Source organism: Aulostomus chinensis, chromosome 11 (genome assembly GCF_037954235.1).
Source record: "Aulostomus chinensis isolate RoL2024-O1b breed Wild chromosome 11, RoL_Achi_v1.0, whole genome shotgun sequence".
NCBI lineage: Eukaryota > Metazoa > Chordata > Actinopteri > Syngnathiformes > Aulostomidae > Aulostomus > Aulostomus chinensis.
In genome coordinates, this window is record NC_141330.1 from 14,389,394 (window position 1) to 14,410,625 (window position 21,232).

Genomic DNA, 21,232 nt, shown 5'->3' on the forward strand with positions numbered 1-21,232 from the left:
AACCCTTTACAGACCAACCAGCACTTGGTCCAGCAGGCAGGAAGGGAGACCGGATAGACCATAGTAGTGACTGTGATCTGTCCTTATGAAACGCCATCGGAGTGGTGCTGAAAGAAGACGTGGAGTCACTGAAGCCTCCCCGAGGACCTCACTTACAAGCGCAGGGGATGTCAGCACCGGCACCACTGACTCTCTCAGCACGAAGGAGGTGCAGGAGCAAGTGCTGCGGCAGGGAGGCAATCGTGGCGCGGTCGGCCGGAAGTAGTCGTGTCAGTCCCGCGTCAGGCTCTGCTTTTCACAGCCATAGAGCGAAGATGGGCGGGCTCTCTCGTCGTCCCAGTCCCTTGTTATTGGTTGTAATCGCGCAGTTGTGTGATGTACGCAAAAGTCGGGGCACATTGTCTGAAAATGCGCAAATAAAGAAAATGGAGGCGGATCGGCATCTAGCATCAACACCTAGAGCGCAACGAACCGAGTAGCCAGGGTCTTGTGGAAGACCGCGTCTTTTTGACGCAAGACCATTATTTGCTTCCAGACCAGTAAGAAAGGAGATCTACCAACGGCGTGAGTCGGGAAAGACGGACGCCATCGGTATAAAGGACACCCGTTTTTTCGTCGATCGTGAGAGCAGATGGGAATATAATATCATTGAAGCAGCTCAGAGCATGTAGCGGATAAGCCACAAAGGGATATTGGTGGTGGAGCACACAAGACCAACGCGGAGGAATGATCCGGTAAGAGATAAACACCCACTGCAGAGCAGCCATTAGCTGTTTGTTATCAATGCTAGTTAGCATCGTGCCACTGAAGCTAGCTAGCTCCGGGCAGAAGGAACGCACCGCAAACTAATATTATCTAACACGTGGCTAGAGTCACGAACCGCACCGCTGCGGTGAATGTTTCTGTTTTCCTGGAGCTTGCCTTTATTGTCCCCTTTCCACACTGGCTAAAAGTAACGTTACTACATCCAGACAAGAGAAACACACTGCCTCTAAGTGGCTGTACATCCTTGATGCCTATTAAAAAAAAGTTCAAGATGGAGCTAGTAAAGGTGAGTATCCGGGTCCACATCATCCCAATGAACAAAACAGTTTGTTCGCGTAATATTGGATATTTTTTTTGTTCACTTGCTGACTGTTGTGTTCCTGTCTTGTGTCAGCCCTATTAATGTGTGAGAAGGTTAGTTGCATTGACAGATTTAATTTGAAATAAGTGTGAAGTACAATCTAGTGTTGTCATCCTCTCTAAAATGAACCCCAAATAATTCCTCTGTATTTCTCTATTTTTCTTTGTTTTTGGATGACCCTTAACATTCATTCCCTAATGTAGCAGGTGCAGCACTTAGTAATCTGATGAAGTCAAGATGTTGTGTTGTATAGAAAGTCACATCTGACTTAAAAACAACTTTCACAATTTGCTTATTTGAGCCTCATCCCATAGTTATTATACAGTAATGAAAATTGTATGTTTTCTGGAAACTGTCTGTATCGTACATGCAGGTTTGATCATAGGTTAGCTATGAGCTGTCTTCGTATTTTCAATTATATATAAATGATAAACAAAAAAGCCCTAAATTGAGTTGCCCTTGTGCTTGCCATCCTTATAATGGTAAACAGATGGAATTGTGTCGCCAAATTTATATCTCTGAAAGGGACTGCGGTCCAGTTAGTTCACTAATACTGTGGCGTTTGCACATCACCCGTGTGTCTCGAAATTTCTTGACATTTTATAAATTTGCACACTGTCATCAGTAAGCTGTTTTTGTTTGGTTCTCTGAAGGCAAGCAAAACAGTGGAGTGGAGTGTAGTGGTGCTATCCACAGTTGACAGGCAGTGTATTTGTTTCGCAACATTTGTGGATGAACTGTTGCACTGTTTCAGTGGTACCTTTTGACGCCAGCGTTGTTTGGCATTATTACTATTTTCACTATCAGATCAGATGTACTACAATTAGGTCTTTTGTCCTGTCCCGGTGCGGAGCAATATTTAGGGACGCACAATTTTGAGTTTTTCAACAATATTTTTTACAACTGATTTGAGTGATAATTTACGGATTCTGATGTGATCAGGAACAATGTAATTTTTTTGTTTCCATTTTGTATGTTGGACAAAAAAAAAAACATTTTGATAAGGTGCCATTCCATCCATCCATTTTCTATACAGTTTAACCGTTGAGGGTCACAGGGGGGCCAGAGCCTATTCCAGCTTAGATTGGGTGAGAGGTGGGGTTCACCCTGTATGGGTCGCCAATCCATCGCAGGGCCATCAGGAGCAATTAGGGGTTCAGTATCTTGCTCAAGGATACCTGGACATGGTCACAGGGGGAAGTGAGGATCGGACCAGCGAGCCTTTGATTGCTAGATGGCCACTCTACCTCTGAGCCGTGCCACCCCTAAGATCCTATTGTATTTCCAAAAATTTGGAAAAGCACATAAATCATATATTTACCATATTGTTTATTTACTATTAATGTATGATGAGCAGAGAGAAGGCAAAACTGGGTCAGTTTAAATGTTAGCCATCAGGCTGATATGGCACATTAAAAAAAATTTACAAATGTCTGCCAAAATTAATGATGTACCAATATTATTTTCCATCCCTACTAAATTTTCTGCCCTGAACATGATGTGCAAAAGAGAGAATGTTGCCCGTAACAGGGATGGGACTTTGGCCTTCGTCGAAAATGCTAAGAAATATCTTTCAGTTACATTAAAAACAAGTTAAAGGTGATATTCATCATGTTACATGTTTGAATCAGGGGGGTTTAGACTTTATGGTTTGGTCTTCAGTATTAATGTCAATTTTTGATTGGTAATTTATTTGTGGTCTGATTTTATTCCTGGTTGAGGTTATATTCATCTAGGTTGCCTAGATTACTCAGGCCATCTTTTTGATTGCACAACATCAAGATGTGGTTCAGTCGTCCAGTGCACAAAGCTGGAATTCATATTCATAACATCAAATTTGGTTCAACATAAAATTGTCTTGGACATTACTGTTTACTATGAATTATTAGGCCAACAATACATTAACAGATTTTGTTTGCTCTGCCTGTCCTGCTGTAAACTGACGCAGAGGAAATATAGCATGCTGCAACTCAACAGCAAAGAGTAAATGCATCTAAGGACATGGTATTTCTTTGTGATTACCAGGGATACCACCTTTTCTTATGGTCAAAATTTTGAGTGAGGTATGAAATTGAGCAGTCAGGTGAGACAGACAGTGTTTCACCTAGGCTACCACAAAAATGGCTTAATCATTTACACTTTCTTGTTTTATTGACTCGTGATTAGAGGGATCTGTTTTGCTGTTCTGTCTCTTATTTTCCCACAGATGTTGATTTGGAGCTTATACTGCCTCTGCTGCTAGCTCAGTGGAAAATGTCTTATCCCTCTGTTCTGTCTCTATGGATTTAGACCATGAGGCGAAGTAGTGGTGCAGTAGTCAGCCCTTGAACAGTGTTAAAAATGGGTATGGTCTCCCTACAGTGTGTGCGCAATCCTGGCAGCCCACTAAGGCTTAGTGTTTTTTTGTTGTTGTTGTTATTATAATGTCTCTATTATTGGTAAAAGTTTACTCATTCAGTGTAGAGGTTGTGTCTATGATGTTAGTAAAAATGATATAGCTTTGAACATATCAGTGCAGCATGTGTACAGCATCAATATAGAGTTTTTTGTATTCTTTATATTTTGCATTTTCTCCGCTGTTGTGGATCGATATTTCAGATTCACTTTATTGTCATTGTAACGGATACAGCAAAAGGTAAGGTGCAGGCTTTATAGTGCAGAGGTGTGTGGAGCAGCCTGCAGTCTCACATATCCTTTCACCTGATGGCGAGGAGCTTCACCAGGAAGATGTAACATGTGGGAGGCTTATGCTATTCCCCCTAGTTCCCCTCCTCTCCAAACAGATCCCCCTATTAGCCGTAAGAGGTGCAAATGCAATGACCAGGACACACACCCTAATCTGGCTTCTGTCAGCTGCATTGGGAGTACTTTCTCATTGGCAATTTAGGAACTGATGACAATCCAGGTTCAAAGTCTTAAATATTAAACATATTTAAAATTGTCAAGTTAGCCCTGGTAAATTTTGAAGATTGTGAGGTTTAGGATTGGATTTTTAAAGCTGGGCATACACTGCACAAATTGAATCACTTCTGGCCTGAATTTTGGGCCATGTGATTCATGTTTGAAATCAGGCAGAATTTCAACTTGTTGGGGTGTTGTTTGCCAGGGATTGTGAAGAGTACTAGCAGTCCAATCCACTGCTCCTGACCAGCAACTCAAATATGTCTGAAATGTTGGTCACCCGTCATTAGCTCTTGTGCAGTAGAAGCAGTCTTGACCGTTCCCCCAATTTATGTGCATTTTTCTCATTACGCAAGTGGAAAACAGCATCAGAAAGTACTACCGTGACACACTGCCTCATGAAAGGCAGGCTGGTTGTTCTGAAAGACGCATACACTTCTGTTCGATGTGTCTTTTTCCTGTGATCTCACAGCCATGTGATTGTCAGAAGGGCTGATTGTCCTTTGGTGTGTCCAGCAAAAAGTGAAGGTGGTCAGCTCCAAAGCTACCAACAACTTTGGTCTCGGCTCTCTTAAGTTGGATTTTTGCATGTACATGTTTTTACATGCTATTTTACTTGGACTCTGTGAAATGACTGTTCACCTGATGTGACATGCCTCATTGGCACTGTGTGGTTAATCAAACCCAAGAGGGTGTGAGACGGCCTTGAAAGGCAACCACAACCAGCCCATTGTATTCTGGTTGTAGGTTTTCTCAGTTTTCTTAACAGCCCAGTTTAATGAAAAGACTACCTCTCCAGTGGTGAATTCTTATTTAAGTGTTTGCAATATGTTACCAAGATGAGATGGAATGGCATGTTCTTACAGAGTTGTGCTTAGTTTTGTGCAAATGCTGAAGCCCTCTGTTTAGTGTAAGGTGCCAAAGAATGTCCATTTACACTGGCACCATATCCATGGCTGCTTAGACTTCTCTATGCCAGAAGTAAGGGAACCACTTTGTATTCTTTACCGCCTCAGATTTTCCTCCAGTTGTGCAGCATGTGCAATCTTTGTATATCCCAACATAAATGCCACATTTGGCGTACTGAATTAAAGCATGAGTCCTCAGTATTAAAAAAAACAATGTGCATTTTTAGTAGAGACAAGTGGCTCACTTGAGGCACTGTCCCACACAAGCTTAATGCAAAGTGCAAGATTTGTTGGATGCATGTTTCCGAAGTGTGTAACTCTATATTATCTGACAATTTCACTGAATTTTTTAAATTATTTTATATGCTAATTCGATCATGAGCAGCAGACTAGTCAAGGGACCAATAATGTAAGGGTTTGGGTTTTTGGTATTCTAAAAAAGAAGTCTGCATTAAATGGATTTCTTTGCATTTGTTATAGTGGACTGGATTGGAGGAGCACATTATTTCTTAAAGACCTAAGATTTATAATATTGTTAACCTCAAACCTCAGATTTCTAATGTTTGCTTTTAGGAGGTTTTTTTTTTAATGTAGTTTGTCGGTCTTCATTTAGTAATAAAGCAAAATCAGGGAGTGTTAATTTACATCCCAAATATTCCCATTGATGTCAAACCACAAGAGACACGTCAATGAATGCGAAGTGTGGTTCCATTATGCTTTTTAACATTGGCCAGTCCTTGCTCTTTGATTACTTCAATGAACTTTTTTTTTTCTGAAATCCCATATCTTCCATTCATGATAAGGTGTTGATTGATGAATGCAATGCATGTGTAATCATAGATCACTGCTGCTTTAATCATTGACATGGGTCCAGTTGTGGTCTGCTGCTACTAGCAGTCAAAACTAGCATAGCCAGCACAGTCTCTCAATGGCAAGAATGACCCATTTGATGCTGCCAAAGTAAGGGTTGGGCCACAAACTCAGAATTTTTATTTGTACTGACAATTGTATCAGCACTGTCAAGTGCCTTTTTATGACTGATCAATCAGTACCACATTTAGGCACTCAGTGTTTTTGGTGTTTTTTTGTTTGTTTTTTTAAAGACAGAGGAGAATGTTAGTTTGCTAAGAGATGACACATTTGGCCATCAACCCGCTCTCCTGTCCTGTCCGTTGCTGTAGTTTCATACATGCTCTCAGGGCATTTGCTTACCAATGCCTGATCTGAACTCAGAAAATTTGACTTGACAATCCTCAATTAGGCTGGTGTTAGACAAGAGAGCAACAGAAACTAGAATGACACACACAATGTGTGACTTGAGATCGAGTTATTTTTTTATGTGACCACAACATACATTGTTTGGGGGGGGGTTGTTTTTTGTTTTGAAATTTGAAATGATAGAATGCTTTAAAAAAATTACAAGACATTATTCCCCATGAAAGAATGACCCTGTAGAGCCTACCTCCAAGTTGCTTCCAATTTAAGGTTGGGGAGTTAGCTCTATTCTCAGATCGAGCAATCCTGTTTATAGAGTTTGCGGATTCCTGGTCCAATTGCATAAAGGATGGCAGGAGTTATCCCACAGATGCACAGCAAGCATTGCAAAAAGAGAAGTTAAGTTAATGGCAAAGAAAAACACACCATGCATATTAAAATGATACAACGGAAAGAAAAAAGCCACAATGCAAAGGAAAAAGGTACCATGCAAATTAAAAAACAAAACAAAAAACAACCCACAACGGAAACAGTCCAAGTCTATTATTGGTCTGGTTTACAAGTGACTGTTACTACCGACACATGCGGATGAAACGTTCGTATATAATTGCCAGTAATGTTGCTATATGTCTGTACTTTTCAGTGTTTTAAATGTATGCAGTTTGCTGTTTGCTGTCTGGTTTGATATGAAGATTATAATGCGTACAGTCACCCAGCGACAATAAAGCTTTGGACTAACCATCCCATTGAGGCTGGTTAACTGTGTCAAGCTTGCTTGCTAATGCACCTCACTAGTCCTCGTTAATGGCAGCTTTTGCTGAAGGTGTCAAATACAAGCATGGCAGCAAGAGATGTACCAGGTGCACAGCGGCTGTTGCACAATATTTAGCAAAGAAGTCAGTTCCATTTTACATAGTGGAGAATAGGCAACCCCTATGACATTTCTATTGAATGTGAAAAGGTGATCCAGTCATCTTTGGAAATAGGATAATTATCTGTCCATTCAAACACAGATAAACAATCTGTTCACCAATTGGAAAAAGTTTAATCTACCGTAACTCAATAAATACAGAGGACAAGCTACTTTCATTACCTAAAAGATTGATGTTTGAATATACGAAATATGACTGTAGAAAAAAATCTGAAAAAAAGATTTAGAATGCTCAAAGATGAAGTCTTGTCTTCCTTCCTACTTCATCATTCCTTTCTTTCCCTCTCCTACTTTTCATCCTTTACATCTCATGTCCTCTTTGAATCTACCTGCTCTTCCATCTTCCCACCAATTCTCCCCCTTTTCACTCCATCACATCTCCTCCCTTAGTCCTGCTTCCTCTGCCTATGCATCTTTGTGGATTTTGCACTGTGCTCACGTTTGGTTTTAGTAGTATTAAGTGGTTTCGTGGAGTTGCAGTGGGAAGCAGTTGAAATTGAGCCCAATTAAGCAGTCAGTCATGGTGCACTGTTTTCAGTACCTGTCAAGATCAGAATTTTTTGAGAACTCATTTGTAGCTTAAGCCCCAGAAGCTTCTCCCTTATTTATCCTCTGAATCTAGTTGAAAAACTCAAGTGACAGTCCGTACACAAGACATTGGAGGTCCCCCACATCTGTGGCCCAATACACAAGATGTCTCAGGAATCCGAACTGTTAGCTTTGTGGTGTGTCAGATCCTTCACCGTAAGCTTAACAGTTGACTCTTGCCTCTGGCCTTAAGTGAGCATCTGTTAAGTCATGTTGCATGTGAATGTGTCCATCCCACCCCATTGAATGTAATGCCAATATGGGCACTAGTTGACTTTTGAGTGTCATATCTTTGCACTTTGTTCAAGTCCTACTCTTTGGCCAAGACACCCACCATGAAGTGGTGTAAAATATCTTTTATTATCATAAGTTCACTGACATACTTGGTGTGAAACACTTGGGAAATGCAAAATGCCACTAACAGCCTGAGCTTTCCTTGTGCCCACTGGAAACTGGAATAGGAAGAAATCAAATCAGTAAATGAATGGTTATGTTCTAGGCAAACAATTATTTGAGAAAGTTTTGTGCACTCATGGGAGAAATTGTAATCTGATGTCAGTTGTGCTCTCCATTGCACATGTTGGCACATATTATGTAATATTGATGATAAGCATATTTCAGGTTAATAAACTTGGTATGTCAGTTGAGTCGTTGGACCTTCAGTGTGGCTAGGTCATTGTGTTTACATTGGCCCTGTTCAGACATTGTTTTCATATGCATCCTGACTGTGTGTTCACACCAAATGCGAATGTGAATTTCGAGTCGTGTTATTTGCGCGAATTTGACCGCTGGATCATTTTAGTGTTCATTTGTGTCATTCCCGCGAATCCGCTCACTTGCCCGACCAGCGACTATTTCTGGCAATGTTTCTTTCCACCATTTCACCATGGATATTCAAAGAACTGCTGCGTTGTACCTGCTGTGGAAGGCCGAAATATGTCAGAAAACTAAAGACCGTTGTATCTGGGTTCACAACACCATCTAGAGGCGAGCACAGCTCAGTGAAATTCACACCGAGCTCCTCCAGGGGCTGCGTATGGATAACTGCCGCTTCCAGCGGTATTCTCAGATGACGACTGGCCAGTTTCACGACCTGGTTGCTAGGATCAGTGACAGAATTTCACAAATGGACACCAACTTGTTCAACCGGTTCTTGTAATTTTGACACTTAGTGTCATATAGCACCAGGTTCCCACACACACTGCCACAATCAACTTGTCCTCCATCTTGTGACACAGTCAGCAGTGACGTCGGGATAATCTCTACACTGATTGGCTTTTGTGACTGAGCTTAACGTAAATTTTTCGCCAGAATATTTTGAATATTGGATTGGAAAGATTTGGACGGGAGATTACCCCTTAGCAATTTGATGGGTATCAGGGTTCAGTCATGTTTTCTTGCTTTGGGCAACGTCCACTAATGTATTTATTTTTCAGGCAAACGCAAAATGAGTAATACTTCCATTTCTGTCACTTTCCAGGCAGCCAGGATTGCTGTTTCTCAAGATATAGTTGCCAGCAGATACATTTGCAGGTAGGTTTGTTGTCCTTCTGAAATAGTCTTTTGAGAGGGAATTCCCTGTTTCTGAAAGTAAAGACTACATTTTACTACATTAAATATACATCTAAAATACATGGTGGTCACTGTTGCTAAAAAGACGTGTACGATATACTGGCATCAAGTAGCAAGGTGGCTGATGCATCCTAGTCAATATCCCTCTACACCACCCTCCCTTTCCAAGTGGTAGGAGAACTTTTGATGCCTTCACACATAAGGCCCTCTCACACTTGGGGATGCATACCACACGCAAGCATATTTGTACACCAGTGTCTGGGTCTTTTGACTTGTGCAGCCACTCCCTAATAGTGCCTGTGTATGAGACATTTCCTGCAAAGACTAGTTGCATGGGAAAGGAAAGCGAACGAAAGCTGTGTGTTTTGATAGTACATACACTAATGGAGGAAACTCTCGCCGATGGAGAACATTGTCCACCTAGAGAGCAATGTTGCAGTGCAAGAGGACATAGCTCTTCTTTGTATGCTGATTCAGGAGTTAAGACTGAAAGGCCTTAGGCCACCAAACTTGAACAAACTTCTTAACATTAAAAACAAACAGGTTTTTCTTTAATCTAAATTTCCATCCATCCATTTTGTTCCGCTTATTCCTGTTGAGGGTTGCGGGGGGGGGGGGGGGGCTGGAGCCTATCCCAGCGGCTACGGGCGAGAGGCGGGGTACACCCTGGTCAGGTTACCAGTCCATCGCATGGCCAACACATATAGACAAAAAACCATTCACACTCCCAGTCACACCCACGGTCAATTTAGAGTATCCAATCAGCCTCGTCCCCAATTGCATGGCTTTGGACAGTGGGAGGAAGCCAGAGTACCTGGAGAGAACCCATGTAAGCACAGGGAGAACATGCAAACTCCACACAGAAAGATCCCGTGCCCGAGCCGGGACTTGAACCTGGAACCTTCTTGCTGTGAGGCGGCAGTGCTGACCACTGCATCACCGTGCCGCCCAATCTAAATTTCCATTTCACTTTTCAAGTCAGGCATTTTATGTTTAAGTAAGGAACACGGGGAGGGGGGGGGGCATGAGAAACCCCGATTGTTTCCAGGCCGATACCAAATTTTTTCCTCCTGCTCTCTGGTGAGAAAAACTGTGTGTCCTCAATTAGAGTGTTTTCAGCATGTGTTAATTTAGCATTCTCTTATCACTCACACTGTGGTTGTATCAACATGACTGTGGAGAAAGCAGGTAGAAAGATCATTTTTCCTCATGTGCTTGTTGAACATGTGGTTTGATATTTTCTCTTTGACTTTTTTACTCATGAAGGTTTTATTGCAATAATGAGTGGAGTTGTCATCAACTCACCACTGGCTCTGACTGCCCTCTGCTTTGATCTGTGTGTGATGCTTGGTGAAATGGCAGAGAAGGTGTGGTGCAACCTTATGAGATTCATTTTAACACTTTTTGGTGCACAGCAGCACCAATTTGGTCAATGCCATTTAAGTACCGACCTTCAGCATCCAGCCCTATGTAAGTAAAATGATGTGTGTCTTTGAACTTGCAGGCCAGGCAGAACCATCATGGGGGTGTAAAATGGCCACATCTGCGATAGACTATACCACATTCTTAACAGAAAAGCACACTATACAGTTACTTCCCTCGCAACCTTAGAATAATATTGTCAATGACAATAAAACATGAATCCTCGTATGTTTTCCAGGTTTCCATTCGGATGCTGCTCACATCATTCTGGACAATCTTAGTCCTTGCCAACTCAAGAAAAGGTCAGATTTATATTTTTGATAAGTGTCTGCCTTTTTGTAATCCTGTTTTCTATTTACAATTTTTATGATTCTGTGTTTTCAGGATTGGGTAAATTAGCCCTATCCTTGAGTTCTTGAAGAGAATGGCTCATGAGTGGGATTCATATTTTCACAATATTCCACCTATGTCATCGGATTCGAGAACTTTAAGAGCAACATCAGAGTTGGAAGGAAGTCTCTCCCAGCATATAGAGGACTTCATTGGACATCATGGCTTTTCTAACACAGTGGATTCATGTGAAGCCCCTGTAACAAACTCTAATTTTGATTCAAACTGTTGTCCAAATCCCAATGATGGAAATTCCAGTTCCGAGTGTGCTTATGAAAGTTGTTACAGGGAAACAGAATGGCACACTGGAGGACAAGAAGTGGTAACAGATGACTTGCGTAAATGTGGAGATGATGATATCCCAGATTTTGCCACAAATGGATTATTGTCATCAGGACATTTGCCTCCATCTTTCTCAACTGATTTACAAGGACTAAAGCAAGACTGTGAAATGTTAACTAAATCATTTCTTGAGGATTACTCAGATGTCAGTAGCTCCTCAGATGTAGATGCCAGTGAAACAAGGCCCTCTTGTAAATTCATGGTAAGTAATTCAGTTTCAAAGCCTGAAATTGAGGCTGCTACAAAGCAAAGCCCATCCAAACTCTTAACTCATACTGAAAATATGTCATTTCCAACTGAAATTAATGTCTGTTTGCCCTCAAATGAGAATGCAAAAGAAAACATTCTTGATTGTGAACAAGACAAGATGAAAAGTCACACTGCTGGAACAGTACATGAATGGTCTTCCTCTACTATGGCAATCCCAGACAGTCACATTGTAGAAGATGGCATTAATGATCCTGGTCATCAAAGTCATGAGCAAAAGGAAGATATTGAGAGAGGTTTCATGCAAGGCTTGTTGGAATTTGGCATGGAGGAGAATCCAGATGATAAGGAGGAGCAGATCACGGCAACATCTGCAAATGTCACAGCTGCATTTGACAAAGAGCAATGTCAAGTTGTGAGAGAAGAAATGAATGAAGTGTTTGACAGCCCTCACTCTATAGATCATCAACAAAGAAATATGGGACAAGATGATGACGACGACAAGAATGCAGTCTTAAAAAGTGGGAAAAAAGAATTGGGTTCACTGACAAATTTGGATGCTCAGAAAACCCCAAAGCCCAAAGTCACCATCTCTTATCAAAACAAGAAAGAAAGTGAGTACCAGATGGAAATCATGGAAACAGATTGTCAGGAGAAAGAAATTCAATCAAATATCCCTCAAATCCCAGATCCACCATGCGTTAAAGCAACTAGCCACAAGGAACACTCAAGTACATTGGAGAATGACAGTCTAGTTGGATCCCATCTAAAGGAACTTGATCAGTCTTCTGTAGCTGTTACACAGAATAGTATTTGTAGTAGCCCTGCTGTGGCAAGTGATGGTCATCTCAGTGATTCTAATCAGCAGCAAATAGCTGCTAGTCATTCGGAATCTTGCTTAAAGCCTAAAATCTTAAGCAGAGACATAAATTCCTTTCTGGAAAATGAATGTATAAATGCAGCAGAGAGGAAAAATGCCACTTTGGCTCCACGTGCAGATTGCAGTGGTCCTGATGTCACAAAGGAGAGTCCCTCTATAGAAAGTAGTGACAAGAACCAGCAAAATGTTGCTCATAATTTAGAATCTTGCTTACAGACAAATAACTCAAGCAAAAATGTTAAGCCCTCTTTCAAAAAAAAATCAACAAAGCCAGAGAAGAAGACAAACGTATCTTCCACAAATCCACATTGTAGCAATTCTGCTACTAGTGACATTGTTACTACACTGGACTGCTCAAACATGGATACAAATCCCTGTGTAGCAGGAGAGAAGAAAGATACACAAGAGAAGGGGACAATCTCTGAAGATTCAAGTGGAACTACTGTCACTAATGACTGTTCTCCAGCTAATATGTGCAACAAGAGCAAGCAGAGTCCGAACAATTTAGAATCCTTCTTGCTGCCTGACCGCCCAAACAACAATATGCATCCATGTAAGGATAAAGATTTGATGAATCCAGCAGACCATAGTGGCCCAAACACTTCTCCATGTCTGCAAGAGTCACTACATCAAAGTCAAGTGGCCATTGTCACTGAAAGCTCAAGAATGTCATTTGATGAGAAGGAAACGCCTCACGAACAGTTTTTGCCTGGAGTGTTATATGGTGAACCTTTGTCAGGAGAAGATTCTTGTGACACTGATGAAAACAAATTTGACTCAAAGCAATATGAAGAAACAGGGGTGGCTAGACCCAACAACAACAGCATGAACCAGTCTGAAGGACAAAGAGTTCCACTAAAGTCCTCTCTGCACATGAGGAAACGTCTGCAGCCTGTTGTAGTAATTACAAAAGCAGACTTTGCTGATGCAGTGAATAACTCATATCAGTGTGGAAGTTGCCACCACACTACCCATAGTATAGATCATCTAATTGAACACCATCATTGTAGCCATTCAGGGCATAGTTTTCAGTTTTGCAAGACTTGCAGTCTTTACTTAGTCAGGAATGAATATGAAGAAGAACATGTGTGCAGTGAAACCAAAAAAAGACCTAAGCTTTGGTCTGCCTCTAGCTCAAGCAAGAAAAGAAAACCTCGCAGATGCAAAAAGTGTGGACTTCTATTTTCAAAGCTTGTTCACTATGTGAAGCATATGCGGACTCATACTGGCAAAACACCCTATAAGTGCAATGGATGTGGATTATACTTTGCACAAAACGGTTCACTGCGAAGACACAAGCGTATCCCTGGTAGGTGCAAGCCCACCAATCTCAGTTCAGATGCAAAATCCAAGGAGAGTATCAGCAAAACTGAACTTGGAAGTCTGGATGCAGAATTCAAGGACATTATCAACAAAACTGAATCTAAAAGTCCAGATACAAAATCAAAGAGCATTGTCAACAAAACTGGAGGACCAGCACAAAAGGACAAAGTAGAGGCCAAACCATATGTGAATCTTCCTGAATGCTATGTAAAGCTGGTGGACATCTCCAAAATTAATATCTGTTACTTTTGTGGTAAAACCTTCTCAACCCCAGAGAAGGCCAAAAAGCACTATTACAACGTGCACAGGGGAAAGAGTTTAGCAGTTTCACAAAATTCATTTGCCAATAGTGTGAAAGCTGTCTGTAGTATGAAAACTGTCACTAGTGTGGAAACTGAGAACATTGAAAACGAGACGAGAAGTAAATATAAATGTCCCCTATGCCCGCGGCTTTTCAAGTACTCCTACAACAGGGCCAGGCATTTGCGTGACTGTGTCAGAGACAGAATATACTATGGCAAGGAAAAAATCGGCGGTAAATATCGGTGTCCATTGTGCCATGCTACCTTCACGGCGCCATCCAACAGATACAGACATATTAAAACCTCTTGCCTCAAAGAATGTCTTAATCGCTTGGCAAAAGAGAGGGCAAAATCGAAGGAAACAGCTGAACCAAAAAATGGGGAAATTGACCAAAAGAAACCATCAGCTGAAAATGAACACAATAAAACATCAAATGACAATGAACATAAGCTGTCTAAGGACAATGACTTCAAGAAACTGTCAAAGCAAAATGAGCAGAAACCTGTACAGCCCCTAACTTTAAGAAAGTCTATACCACATTACAAATGCAATCTTTGCCCAGCAGTTTTTTTTCATGCTTCTGGAAAGTACAGACATATGAAGAAGCATGAATTGTTTAAACTCACTGGCAAAATGTTCAAATACAGGAATTCAATCTTCTCTACCATGTCTAAGCTATCAACTTTAAGTCGAACAAAGACTGACAAAAGTGCAGATAACTCTAAATCAGATGACACAAAGGGTACCCTTTCCCTAGGTTGTCATTTTTGTGGGAAGTGTTTTGGCACATCACAATCACTGAAGAAACATGAGCGCAATCACAAAGGTGAACGACCGTACCGCTGTCTGAAATGTGGAAAAGGATTCAAGAAACGCGCCTACCTGATTGGTCATAAAATTGTCCACCAGAGGAGGATACAATGCACAGTTTGCAGAAAGATTCTTCCAACTATTGGAGAATTGATCCAGCACAGTAGCTCACATCATAAAAAGGGAAAACTTAAATGCCCTGACTGTCCCCTGCAGTTTGAGAATGCTGCACATCTCCTTAACCACCTAGACACCCACAAAAATGGAGAAAACAAGGCACTCGATCATGAAGAGGAACCCGATCAGTTTTTGGAATCTGTGAATGAACAGAGTGAACCCAAGGAGCTACAGTGTTCCTTATGCAAAGAAGTATTTAATGATGCCCAAGTACTGAGAAAACATTGTCTTACACACATATCTGGGTCCTCTAAATGTCAGTGTCCATTTTGCAAACAGAATTTTTCCAACCGCCGATATTTGCTGCGGCACATGATCAAACATAGCGGGGACAAACCTTTCTCCTGCACTCATTGTGGAAAACAGTTTTATCGACACCTGTACCTTAAACTTCATCGTGAGAAGTGCTTACCCAGTCAGCTTGGAGCTCTCGTCACAAAGGAATCTGAAACCAAGACAAAGGGACCATATCTGTGTACTGTTTGCCCACGAACCTTTTCCAAGAAAATTCGTCTGAAAAGTCATCTTCGTGGCCACAAGTCAAACACATTGCTTCTCTGCTCAAGATGTGGGCAATACTTTGGGTTTAGGAAACTGAATCAACATCAGAGGAATTGTCAAGGGATGCCATCACTCAAAATCGGTTCAACATCTACTCATGGCAGTGTCTACAAAACAACCTCACAGCAAAGCCGGTCCAGTGTTGAAAAGCTTCATCCATTTAAGTGCCCTCACTGTCCACGAAAGTTCAGATTCAGGTCATTATACTTCAGACATCTTGTTTCACATACTGGTCTGCAACCCTATGAATGTATGCATTGTGGCCACAGATTTGGAACTCAGACCATGTGTCTGCAGCATGAAGCTTTCTGTGATGGTGTTTACAAAGAGGAGCAGTCTAAAGTCAAAAGTGATTCTGCAACAAAATCGTCAGTCCTACCTACCACTCAAGTGACTGCACAGAAGCCTCCAGAAGATGCTGAAACTGATTACAAATGTAAATTCTGCACAAAGACCTTCATGAAACCCCGAAATCTGCGAAGACACATTTTGACACATAATGAAGTGAAGCCTTATCGCTGTAAAGCCTGTGATAGTTGCTTTTCAAGGTATGATTATCTGAAAGTACATCAAGCTCGTTGTAGAGGGAAACGATCACGGTTGCAAATCTGTATACCCAAAATTAGTTTGGATGATGTTGGTAGGGGTTGGCAAAATAAGTTGCTAACAGGCAGTGAGCCTGTGCAAGTTCAGGAGACATTTGAGTGTGAGGTCTGTTCAAGAAACTTCCCAACTCAGTCAAGACTTTCCCGACATTTTACAATGTTCCATGTTACAAAACTATTCAAGTGTGCCCGCTGTGGCTCATCGTTTGCTCATGAGAAATCTCTGAAAAAGCACAGGAAGATGAGAAAGTGCAGGAAGACCACCAGTGAAACAAATATTTCTCTACCACTTGAAAATCCACAAGCAGAAAATGAGGCAAAGCCACTCCATGCAGTGAGAAATCGAGTTCTACATAGGATCCAGCCTTATTTTAACAAAAAGTACAAATATGTTTGCAAGTATTGCCCCCGTGCATTTGGAAATTCTTGGCAATTAGATGTGCACACACGCCTGCACACTGGCGAGAAGCCATATGTCTGTGATTACTGTGGGCAGCGATTCATCAGAAAGGATTATTTACAGCGTCATTTCCTAAAGTGCACAATGAAACAAAAGCAAAATGAAGTCCTTTGTGAGAGATGTGGTGAATCTTTCACTAAAACCAAGTTTGAAAATCACAACAAAGTTTGCGCTTTACCACCAAGCCCTTCAAAGTCAACGGTTAGCCAACAGACAACCAGTGAGAGTCAAACAAAGGGCTTTTCTTGTGCATATTGTAGTTCCCGCTTTTTTCTATTTTCACAGCTTCAAGAGCATTTTTTAAATGCCCACAAATTGGAAACAATGGATCCACCAGTTTCCACTGCCCCTCTACAACACCATTTATCAAATATACCGAACATTAAAGAAGAGCCTTTGGATGACACATATGCCAAACACGTTAGTGATGGTGCTAATGTGATCTGTAAACTTGATAGAACACTTAGTGAAATTCCTGAATCATTGGTTTGCTTGCGGTGCAATATGTCCTTTGCAAATAAAGCTGGATTGAGTGGCCATCTGCGCATGCATTCAAGGACACAGCCTTTCAACTGTAGAACATGTAAGAAAGGCTTCTGGAATAAAAGTCTTCTCCGAAATCACACTAGAAAGTGCAGATTTGCACATTTTTCTGTGAATACGACTACAGAAGTTCCAGTGAAAGCAGAGCTTGATTTTTCACTGACAGACTCTGTTCTAGTGTTCAGAGATGGTTCACACACCACTGGCACTGGTGTTTTGCAGACCAACTTCTCCTGCAAAGATGACTTGATGGATGAATGCTCCCAAAATACAGATGAAAATGAGGCACAAAGCAGTTCAAGTAAGGAGAGGAAAGTTGTGCAGTACCAGTGTTCAGAATGCGATAGGAGCTTCACAGATGGCTTGATGCTCATTAGTCATCTTGAAGATCACGGAAGAGAAGAACAAGAGAAAAAGCGCAATACTTGCACCAAGTGTGGCAGAGTGTGTTCCAGTCAAGGAAATCTTGAAAAACACATGAAGATGCATGGCATTACTCAGAAATACTCTTGCCCTGAGTGCCCCAAGATGCTTTACTCACAGTCAGATCTTGAAGTCCACCGAACTTGTCATGATCCAAGTAGACCATTTGCTTGCAAACAATGTAGTTATAGGTTTTGGACAAGACAGTCTTTATGTAATCATTATGGTGAGGAACATCCAAATGATGCATTTAGTTGTCGTTTCTGTAACAAAGCCTATTCAGTCAAAAAGTCACTAGTAAGACACTATAGAAAATGGCATCAAAAAGAGCAGAGTGATCTTGAACATACTGCCCAAGAAAAGAGCAGTACAGAACAACAATCCAGTGTAACTGAAGACAGTGATATGGATGAAAATAACAAAACTGACGACAGTGACTCAGACTCTGCACCATACTTTCCATGTCATGTATGTGGCAAAACATTCCCAACATCAGAAAGTCTCGAGGATCATCAGCGATGTCACCTGGGCGAAAAACCGCACGAATGTGCTGAATGTGGGAAATGCTTTTTTCAGGCCTCCCAATTGGAACAGCATCAGCGAATGCACAAGTCAGAATATCAGTGTCAAGTATGTGGGAGAGGTTTTATGTCTTTCTTCGCACTGCGCAAACATAAACATACCCATGGCAAGAGTCGTACTTATCAGTGTTCCAAATGTCAGCTCTTTTTTACTGGACCATCCCAATTGGCAGAACACATGTCTACCCACCGTGAAGAGAACTTTCCCTGTGACATGTGCAGTCTTGTGTTTCTCTCCAAGAGCAGTAGAGTTGAGCACAGGAAAAAGCACTCGGTGTCAGGTAACTGTCTCCCACCTCAAATTTCCTCAGAACAACCTGATGCATCAATGTCACCCTCTGAAAGTACATCAGCCGTGGTCAAAGACCTTAAATATCGCTGTGGTGTTTGTAGTGACCGCTTCAGAGACCCAGAGAAGCTCTCAGAACATGGTTGCATCGCAGCCAAAGAGCGACCGTATTCATGCTCGGATTGTGATAAACATTTCCTGCATGCATCTCACCTGAAAAAGCACAGGACCACCCACCAGCCATCATGGTCTGATAAAGAATATCCATGTAATCAATGTAAAAATAGCTATTCCACTTTCAATGACTTCCTGGGACATCTTCACGGCCATGTTGGAGTTGTAAATGCGTCGGAAAAGACTAAAGATGGAGGATCCTCTTATGGTTTTGAATGTCCAATTTGCAATCGGTTTTTTGCGAGTGCATCTGAATTGAGCTTTCATTTTCCCAAGCATTCTGATGATATATTCAAATGTAAAACATGTAAAATTACGTTTCCATCTCAAGGTAAACTTAAAGGACATGAGTGCTTACATCAGGCATCGGCTAGTCAGTTAAAGTGCGCTGATTGTGGCCAGTGCTTTTTAGGAAATGATGCTCTCTGGCAGCACCTTTGCTCCCGTGAGCAAAATGCCTTTTCGGGAAATGAATGTTCAAATCCACCAGTTAAGAAATCCCCACCAACTTCTCATCAGAATACAACAGAGGAGGAGGAAATTGATGTTACTGGAGAGGAACTATACAACTGCCCCACTTGTGCAATGCAGTTCTCTGCAAAAAGTAGTCTCCTGGAGCATCAGAATAAAGTGCACCAACATGAGAAGCCATTCCAATGTAAACTCTGTGGAAAAACCTTTGCTTTGAGACGTTATCTTAGAGAGCACGAGCGAAGACATCGCCTTAAGCTGCCTGAACGAAAGACATCCAAGATTGCTGAAAACAATTTCAAATGTCCCCAGTGCCCCTCTGAATTTGGCATAGCCCAAGATCTGTGTTTGCACATGAGGATGCATGCTGAAAGACAAGTTGGGGAATTCCGTTGTGATATGTGCTACAAGTCTTTCAGCAGGTGGTCTCTTCTTAAGCAGCATCAAGAGAGTCATGTTGGCCAAGTTGTGTATGAATGCACAGAATGTGACAAAGCTTTTGCTTTTCCTCACCTCCTGGAGGAACATCAACAGACTCATGCTTGGTCCTCTCAGTAATACTTGTTTCTGAACAATGAACTGTTACTTTAGTAACCTAGCATCTTCTTAATGACTTATTGTGACTATACCTCTACTAATGCGAAATTTTAGTTAGTCAGTTAGTTAGTTAGTTAGTTATTTTGAAATTGTTTTTAGTTGACTATGTAAATCAGTCATGTTATTTCATAACCTATTTGCTTCAAAATGAAATAACTGTAAATATTTTTGTAATTTTTACGATCTTCTTTGTTCAAATTATTGTTTTTGTTGATCATTTTTGATATTGACAAGTAAATTGTACAGACATTTAAAATGTTCCAATTGAATATTCTTTTCAAAAATGTTTTCATAATAAATATGTGTCGATGCGTTCAATTAACGGGTAGAGCAAGTTAGATAATTTACTTGTTGGTGTAGTTTGTATTCCTTTGTACTTTGGAGCTTCAAAATAAATGTTGGTTTATCTTGAATCGAATCATGTTATTTGAGCAAAAATTCAGCATAAATATTAGTCTTATCTATGACAATATCTTGTCAACAACTGATGGTTACCCACTCTAAACAGATGTGATTATTGGAAACTCTTGTATTTCAATTAGAACAAAGACATATTGTGAAAGTATAAAACAGTATAGTACATAATCTTGGTATTATTGGGCCTTAGCTATTTGGATTTTAGAGCAAAACCTCTGGAATATGATGCATTCAAATAGATTTAAAGCTAGTTTCATGCAATAAGTATAAATTAAATTCGGTCATTTTGCATTGAGTTTTAATGCATCACTATTTAAATGACTAAAGACGTCCATGTAAAATGAACTGCAAATGACCTGCAGGTGGCTGTCTGTATTGATGCCTGTGCAGTCTTTGTCTCGCTTACGCAGTGATGTCAGAACCTGTTTATGCATGTTAAATCCTCTAAATTGTTGTGATATTGGGCGACACGGTGGTGCAGTGGTCAGCGCTGTCGCTTCACAGCAAGAAGGTTCCAGGTTCGAGCTTCAGCTCGGGCACAGGATCTTTCTGTGTGAGTTTGCATGTTCTCTGTTCCTGTGCCTGCGTGGGTTCTCTCTGGTACTCCAGCTTCCTCCCACAGTCCAAAGACGTCAAGAGGGGACGAGGCTGATTGATACTCTAAATTGACTGTAGGTGTGGCTGTGAGTGTGAATGGTTGTCTGTTTATATGTGTGACCTGTCCAGGGTGAACCCCGGCTCTCACCTGAAGGCTGCTGGGATAGGCTCCAGCCCCCCGTGACCCTTAACCCTTATGGATGGTTTTAATATCCCCTTTACAATGTTATTCTTTATTTTCTGTAAAATATTAAATGTAGTCATCAAATTTGGCTTACTAACGATAATGCTCTTTGTCGTCTAAAATTATCTGTGTAGGGATTTTTTTTATGCAAAACTTCAGTCATTTCTTTTAGAACTGTGAATTCTATTAATTCTATAAATACTTACATTGACACAAATAGAAGCTTTAGGAAAAT

General features: G+C 41.1%; 1 protein-coding gene across 2 annotated transcripts; it reads left to right on the forward strand.

The window, feature by feature from the left end:
* The first annotated feature begins 237 nt into the window (after positions 1-237).
* znf1035 (zinc finger protein 1035) lies at positions 238-20,212 on the forward strand. Of its 2 annotated transcripts, XM_086218747.1 has the most exons (4): positions 238-734; positions 9,150-9,202; positions 10,902-10,965; positions 11,048-20,212. In XM_086218747.1, exon 4 carries the CDS (start codon positions 11,088-11,090, stop codon positions 19,758-19,760), a length of 8,673 nt encoding a protein of 2,890 aa, XP_086074873.1. In that variant the 5' UTR covers positions 238-734; positions 9,150-9,202; positions 10,902-10,965; positions 11,048-11,087; the 3' UTR covers positions 19,761-20,212. The 2 variants fall into 2 exon arrangements, with proteins under 2 accessions (XP_086074873.1, XP_086074874.1); XM_086218748.1 differs by lacking the exon at positions 9,150-9,202.
* Positions 20,213-21,232: the final 1,020 nt, after the last annotated feature.